Source organism: Echiichthys vipera (genome assembly GCF_963691815.1).
Source record: "Echiichthys vipera genome assembly, chromosome: 16".
In the NCBI taxonomy this organism is placed as follows: Eukaryota; Metazoa; Chordata; class Actinopteri; order Perciformes; family Trachinidae; genus Echiichthys; species Echiichthys vipera.
The window spans coordinates 24510125-24518421 of record NC_139841.1 but is presented as its reverse complement, the minus strand read 5'-3'; the positions used below and the strand labels follow the sequence as shown (position 1 = coordinate 24518421).

The window sequence follows — 8297 nt, the reverse complement described above, 5'->3', positions numbered from 1 at the left end:
AAAAATGCAACTACAAAACAATATCTACGTTTTTTAAAACCAAGATATCAGGGCCTTTAAAGTCTCTTTGTTGATACACTTCTTTGCTGTATACACCAACATTAACAATGGATAGTCAAATGATTCATGATGACAAATGATGCAGGGCTTGCAAATACATTCACTTGGACCAAATGTAGTTTAATCACATTTTTCTGACACTTGTTTTCACTGTCCTTGAAATGCACTGCATGGTTCTCTAGAGACCTCAGATCCTATGAAAGTGTGCATTACAGTGAACAGTTCCACGCTAAATCTGGGACACCTTTTCCAGGTCCTCCATTATCAGGTCCTGCTCTTTGGTATTACTTCTCACGGGCAAGCTAACACCTTCCTGGCATGGCCACTTCCCATTCCCCACTGATCTGACTCCTGAACCCGATCTACTGAGGGCTGCAGGCTGGGCTGGGAGCACAGCGTTCCCTCGGATCCGATGGGAGAAGGTCTTCTGGTGTCCAATACCCTCAGAGCACAGCTGGAACTTGAAAGCCGCCTGAAAGCCTCTGCGAAAGTTCTGGTTGAAGAACCCATAGATGATGGGGTTGACGCTGCTGTTGAAGAAGGCCAGCCAGTGAGCTAAGGGATACACGTAGATGTTGATGACACGGTACTGGTGCTCTGTCAGGCTGGCGTAGTCGCTCAGCATCATCAGCGTCCATAGAGGAAGCCAGGATAAGATGAAGAGCAACGCAACAACCAGCAGCATCATTATGACGCGATTCTTCTTCTTCAGAACAGTGTGACGACCCCCAAAGCTAGATTTGTTGTTTCCACCACCCTCCGCAGACACACTTCCACTGCCCCTCATCTGAGCAATAGTGGTCTTGGAGAGGGTGAAGCCTATACGTGCGTACATGAAGACGATAAGGCTGAGAGGAGCGAGGTAGATGTTAACAAAAAGGACGGTGGTGTAGATTTTTCGCATCTCCTGAGTGGGCCAACTTTCCCGGCACCAGTATAAGGGCTGGGTGACGTTGTTGCTGTCGAGGACTATTCGCACCCTCTGCTCCTTTGTGACCTGTAGCATGACCCCAGAGGGACACATTATGGACACAGCCAGAACCCATATGATGACGATAACTAGCTTTGAAGTGGGGATGGTCATCTTCTGCTTGAAAGGGAAGACAATGCAGCGGAACCTGACACAAACGGGACGGGAGAAAAATCTAAAAATCAAAGTCTCTTACAAGCACATAATAACCAGTAATACGATTTCAATCCTCACCTGTCAACCGCTATTGCCACGAGAGTGAACACAGATGCTGACACGGATATCCCTTGAACCATGCCGCTTAGCTTACACACCACGCTACCAAATGGCCATCCTGCAAAGAAAGGAGAAAAGACTGCATGAATAATTTAAATGATAAAATGTGCCAAAAAGATTCAAAATCAAGGCCACTTACAGAAGTTAAATTAAAAATTTATATATTTCTGCAAATGATGTCCATCCAAATCATCCATCTCTCGAAACGCACTACCAGAATGCATTGTAAGGCTGCTTACGTATGTAGACAATGAATTGCAAGTGTGGAAACAGATACTTTTGGCACATGCTCTGAGGTATATTATTAAAGCGAGAACAAGCTGAACTACAAGAAGAAACCCTGACCTGTTATTATGTTGTCCACCAGGGTAGTTGGCATGCAAAAGATGCCAACCAGCAGGTCACTGATGGCGAGGTTGAGAATAAACAGGTTGGTAACCGTGCGCATTTTCTTGCTGCGTAGCACGGTGAAACACACCAACCCGTTGCCCACCATGCACACCAGGAAGATGAGCAGGTAGGAGACGGTGAAGACTGCAGCCACCGAGGGTTTGTGGAGGTAGAAATCAACATATGTGATGTTCTGGTGGGTCAAAGGGTTTTCCAGCTGTGGAGGACTGGAAAGGTTTAAGCCCTCCCAGGTGGCGTTGAGAGCTAGATTCTTGGTCATGGCGATATCTGGGCGTAAGAACAACAGAGAAATAGAAACAGGTTATGGATAACCTATTATGTGCTCATGTGTTGGTGTTAGTGAGTGTGTTCTAGGTTAAATATCTGATGCCCTCCATTAACAAAATCAACCAATTATGAAGCGAAACACCATTACACATGTCTCTCCCAGTGGGAGTGCAAACCTGCAGACCAGAAGAAGGAATCAATTGGTAATTACATAGAACACTTACATACATCGAACCTATCCGGAAATCAATAGCCCAATTCTGTCGTCTGATTATTATGGGTGAGTTGATTCAGTCAAGTGCATGCTCTCCCACACTCTGCAATTTCAACGTCCCAACCAAAACGACCAATCTGTTCGGAGAGCAGTGAGAGAGTATGGATGATGGCTTGCCAATTGGTTACATCAATCATCCGCATCTAGCATTCGGGGATGGAATGAGGTTATTATTGACTATTTTTGATTCACACATCTTGATGGATTTAGGAAACGGTTCAGTCTAAAATTGTCTGCAGGATTAAGCTTGTGCCTTCTGCAGAAAGATAACTTGAATCCAAAGTTTTTATTCCATGTGTTCACTCCTGGCAGCTCAGCATCCACTGTGGAACTAAAGGACTGCCAAATCAAAGTGTGGACTGTTTTTTTTTTTGTATTGTTATAACCAGGCCAAAGTAGGCCAGGGTAACTCAGTGATAAATATTTGATTGATTTATGTTAATGTTAAGTAAGATGTAACATCAGGCAGTCCAGCTAATTCCATTTTCACACATTTGAGTTTGAAAAAAAGTGTAATAACACCTAATACATTTGAATAGAATTTGCCGAAGAGTGAGCTGCTGAACCTTTTGTTCTCTAATCTTCTTGAAATAATTTTCGGAAACTCAGATTCTCTCCATATCCTTTGTGCTTCTCAGTCTTCAAAAAGATCATCCGGGGAAAAGAAAATATTGGACGAAAGCTGCGCTGCCAGGGGTTTGCTCACACAATCACATTAACCGTGCGGCTAACTATACAGCAGCATACACCAAACAAGAACTGAATATAATCATTTAACCAAGTCCAGCAAGTACAAGTACAGCATACCCTTGTATGGGTGAGCTGAGATCAGCGTGTGTTTGTCCTTTCACAGCAGAGCTTTAAGAAGAAATGATATTATATTAGATTGTTTTCTTGAAAACTCTTTGGTCTGCTGCTCTTGATACAGTTAAATGGATGATTGAGAAGATGTTGGAGCTCATTTCTAAAGTGATACAAATACATCTGGGACCAAAAATGCTACCCTGGAGATTTATCGTTTAACTAAGATACAATATGCATATAAGATACAGATAAAATAGAAGTTATGGTACAATTATGCTCTCAAAAGTCATTCCTTTCCGGTATTTTGTCCTCGTCCGTCTTTTCAGTGTCTCGTGATAACTGAAGGAAAAAGTTGTTTAAATGTCACGATAAAAGTCTTTATTTCAAATCAGTGTGTCAACATCGAGCTTTGATACTTACTGATAACTTATAACTAACTAACTGGTAAAAACAGCATTCTTTCTTCTTTTTTGTTTTTTGCAATTTCTTCCAGATAAAAAAATATGAAGTTTCCCAAATAATTCCCCAAAAACACTTATTTTCTTACCTTTGAGGAAAACCAGATATGAGTTGTATTCCTTCCTCCAGAAATTCCACTCATTCAGAGCACAAAGCAGCGTGAGCTCATCCCTATGTAAGACTCTGCATCTGCTCAGTCCGCCTGCCAGGCAAAGACTGCTGTGGTGCTTATAGATGACAAGGAAGAGATGGGATTCACTCGGGAGAGAGGGGCTAGGCGGTGCAGTTGCTGTCAGCAACAGGCGTTACACAGTATCCAGAGGCTATGTGTGAATTGAATTTGATATATACTATATATATATATATATAGTATATATACTATATATACTATATATATAGCTGTCATATATGCTGCACTATATGCACCAACTCCTTATCAATGTGGGAGGTTAGGAGGTCTGAAGAGACTCAGACTTTTTTTTGGCATCAGGCATAAAGTGTTGAGGAATATCATTGCTGATCTTGGATCACCCTCCAGTCTTTAAGCGTCCGTCCTCCGTGCTCACCCCTGCACTTTTCAGCTCACCGTTTACACCTCACACTTGCACTGCATAAGTGAAGAAAACGCAAAGTGTAATTGCTGCACAGAAGCCTCTGCAACTGAACCTGACTCACAGTGCAGTATTTAAATGTAGTTATGGTACGTGTTGGCTAAAGTATTTTCATTAATGCAAGCTGCAGCATATCCCACAAGGGATCATAGGGTGAAGACCTGCAAAAACAAGTACACGCAATATTGCAAACGTCTACAGCAGTTGATTGACTACAGCAGTGCCTGTTTTGGGTGTTCCCATTACGTACCGACTGATTGCTAGCCTCCTGGTATTGCTGCTGACGCTGTTGTCGGGGGTGTGAGACCATTCACAATATGTGCTTCTTGTAATATAAGGCCAGCCTACAGCAAAAATCTACTGTACTACTGTAGCAAAACTTTATGTCACATCAACAATCTGAAAGTAATCTTTTTACAGTTTGGTCCAGAGATGTTCTGGACCAATTTGGTAGGAGGAGTAACAGAAGAGCAGACTTGAAAACGATTCACAATGGCGGAAAAACGATCTAGGCAGCTAACATATATAGATTAATCTGGACCAACTGAATCCAGGAAAACAACATTTTGCTTCTGTGACTTCCGTAACTTGTTGGTTCAACAGTTTCGGGCAAAAACGTCATCATCTGGCCAAATTTCACCAAATTCAGCACTGCAATACACCCACCAAGTGTAAAGCAGATCGGATGGACACAGATTATTTGCTTTATAATTACATAGTTAGATGGCAAAAACAGAGAGATGATGGGTTTAAGGGGTGAAAAGCGGAGGTGAGATTTAAATTATGATGGGTCAACAACTGATTTTTGCAGGAACGAGAGGTGAGAGGAAGAGGTCAGGACCGATGGTGCATGACCTGACCGACGTGGAGCAGGTTGAGGAGGTGGGTTAATGCTTGATGAGTGGATGGCTGATACTTGGCTTGAGGGTAAATAATACAAAGTAGCAAGGCTGCTGGCATGGTTGCATCACAAACAAGTTTGTTACTGTCAGTGTTCTCAGTGAGATTCCTTTAAGCCACTGGAACTGCAGCTGCTTCAGAATGCTTAATGAACACGTTGAAAGCCCTTTAGCATAAATCCTGTCAAAACTTTGGGGGTAGGGAAGTGAGATGCATGAAACATACCGTGAGCTAGAATTTGTGTAAAGTTTGGTAGACGGGGCACTTCAGAAATAGTTTGCATTGAACTTCTGCTGCCTCATTAAGTTATGATAATTCTGTTAAAAACAATACAAAGGACGCTGTCGACAAGTCGTGATGGCAGAGACTCATGCGTGTGTGTGCGGGTGACTATTTTGTGTCAGGAAATGCAAAATAGATAGGTCTCATCAAAACATTCTCTCAGCGTGCTCAGCTTTTCCCGTCTTTTGCATTTTCCGGTTCATTGTTCAATTAATTACGTTGTAGACTCCCCTATTAAATGGTAACCTATAATCAGAAATCTCCTTTCATACGCACGCCTATAGAGTCATCAACGTAAAGCTATTCCAACAAGTTGTTTTCTAAATATTTGTTTTCACATTTAATCCATTTAATCCTTATTTAAACAGGTAAGTCCTATTAAGGTTGGAAACCCCTTTTCCAAGGGAGAACTGAACAAGATGGCAGCTAAACAGTGGCACAAAAAAGAGTCAAGCTACTATAGAGTGCTGCAGGAAAGAGTCCTAAAACCCAGAAGTGAGTTAGCATTTCTGCACTTCCAGTTCCCTCGTCTCAAAGTTAATGGGATTTTCGATTGGATTTTTGGTTAAGTGCCTTAAATAAGATCTGTGGTGTTTTAACATTTTGTTGTACGAAATAAAATGCACCGGTCAATACCCAAAACAGGAATTTTGAAGCTTGTACGCGTCTTTAGTGGCTAAATGGGACAACAAACGTCATCATGCCTTACAGGCGAAATGAAAGTGAGTGGGTAGTGTAGTTTGCTCATATCCTAACGTGATAGCTTTTAACTTCTGCCGATTACGTTTAAACTTCAAAACGTATTAAAAGCGGTGTTCATCTGTGAGTATTATCTTGCCGGCGTGTTTTCCACTAGACTGACACGGGAGCGTCTACTTGACTGGCAGAGCCGGTGTAATCTCCGCAGAGACAAAGAACATAAAAAAACATAAAGACGGAAACTCTCAACATGCAGGCGGTGGTGCTAATGTTGCTAATTCAGTATACGTCAGCCAGATGGACGTAGTCAGCCCACCCCCGCAAAGTCTGACAAGATGGCGGCTCCCAGAGTCGAGTACAATTGAGAGAACAGACCCCGACGGAGAGGCTACGTCCATTTTATTATACAGTCTAGGACAGGGGTGGGCAATTCCGGTCCTGGAGAGCCACTGTCCTGCATGTTTTAGGTTTCTCCCTACCCTAACACACCTGAGTCTAACAATAATCAAACTGTGACAAGCTTCAGCTGCTTGATGACGAGCAAATCATTAGACTCAGGTGTGTTAGAGCAGAGAGAAACCTAAAACATGCAGGACAGTGGCTCTGCAGGACTGGAACTGCCCACCCCTGGTCTAGGAAGACACACAGGAAGAGACCATAATGTGTTGCATTAGACATGAAACATGTCACCTGTTATCTCTCGCATAACTAAATACTTTATTTTAAAGATATGACCTGGACTTCCCTGGGTGAATACAACATTTGTTGTGTTGTGGATTTACCTCCAGGCCAGAGCTCTCGCTTCCCGTGACCAGCTCACAAGCCGCTTGGCATCAACCTGCCAGGTTCGGGTCGGGCCCGGTTGGGTTCAGGTGGAGAATCAAAGCTCTACCGTGCGTCACTGTAGTTACGTTACAAACACACTTATTTTAACACCACTGTCAATCGGTTATTATTATTAATTATAGAAGTATCCTCACGACCACTGCACAACACAACGGCAATAACTCACAATGCTGCATTTGGACTTGGGAAAGAAACCCAATATTGTATGAACTTAATTCATGCATGATATTCAGTCAAGGGTAACATTAGCATTGCAGATAACACACACATTACTAATGAATTCAGTTGAATCCCACTACAATACCATCTTTTTTCACAGTAAACCGAATACATTTGTACTTTGTGCAACGCAAAAAAAGCTGTAATCTACATAAATGTCAGAGTGCAGATCGATGATAAGTCATCAGGGGGCATAAGTTCTGTCACTCTTAAGGTGTACATCAGAACAGGACAAGAGACACAGGGACTGAATCAATTCAAAACTCACAGGAGGATATCAGGGGATTTCAAAACATGAAGTAATTATCATCCTCTTCATCTTGTTCCTGTTTTAAAATTTCATAGCGGCGTTTTAAAAAAGTCCTGAGCTCATTTTACAGCAATGACAAAGGACTTTATCACCTCCCCCTCATGAAAAAAGCATCAGCCTTTCTGTAGCATCTGGAGAGAGAAATGAACAACAAGTCAAAAAGTTAACCTTTTGACTCATCATGAGGGTTTTAATAACTATTCATCCTGTTTTCCCTTCTCCTGGCGCAGACATGCTTCCATACCTTGTGGTTTTGGCTTTAATGTAAAAGTGGGAAAACTGCCATCACATTAACATTAGCATCAGCATGTTTTAAAAGGGGCAACACGGTGGTGTGGTGGTTAGCGAGAGGGTTCCTGGTTCGTCATCCCGGCTGGGGCCCTTCTGTGTGGAGTTTGCATGTTCTCCCCGTGTCTGCGTGGGTTTTCTCCGGGTTCTCCGGTTTCCTCCCACAGTCCAAAGACGTGCAGGTGTTCGGTTCATTGATGACTCTAAATCACCCGTAGGTGTGAGTGGTTGTCTGTCTCTGTACGTCTCTATGTGCCCTGTGATAGACTGGCGTCCTGTCCAGGGTGGACCCCGCCTCATGCCCGATGTCAGCTGAGATCGGCTCCAGACCCCGCGACCCCGACAGGGACAAGCGGTTGAAGATGAATGAATGTTGATGTTTTAAAAGGGCCTTATGTGTTGACTCAGCGACAACAGAGCCAGTAATGTGGTGGAGTAAAAAGTACAATAATTAATAATTTAGTACAAATAATGCTGTATTAGCTATAATCACTGTTAGGTTACAAACCAAAACAGTAATAATAATAATAATTCAAAATAAAAACCTCATTTTGTTTCCTAGAGGTAGAGAGACTCATTTAAGGAGGTTGAACTCACACACTAACTTTAACCCGCTATGAA

General features: G+C 42.6%; 1 protein-coding gene across 1 annotated transcript; it reads right to left on the bottom strand.

The window, feature by feature from the left end:
- Positions 1 to 289: 289 nt before the first annotated feature.
- On the bottom strand, positions 290 to 1976 carry LOC310958462 (neuropeptide FF receptor 2-like; the record flags this gene model as incomplete). The annotated part of the gene is made up of 3 exons (XM_083929419.1): positions 290 to 1178; positions 1265 to 1364; positions 1652 to 1976. 3 exons carry the CDS (start codon positions 1974 to 1976, stop codon positions 290 to 292), a joined length of 1314 nt encoding a protein of 437 aa, XP_083785545.1.
- Between the last annotated feature and the right edge of the window lie 6321 nt (positions 1977 to 8297).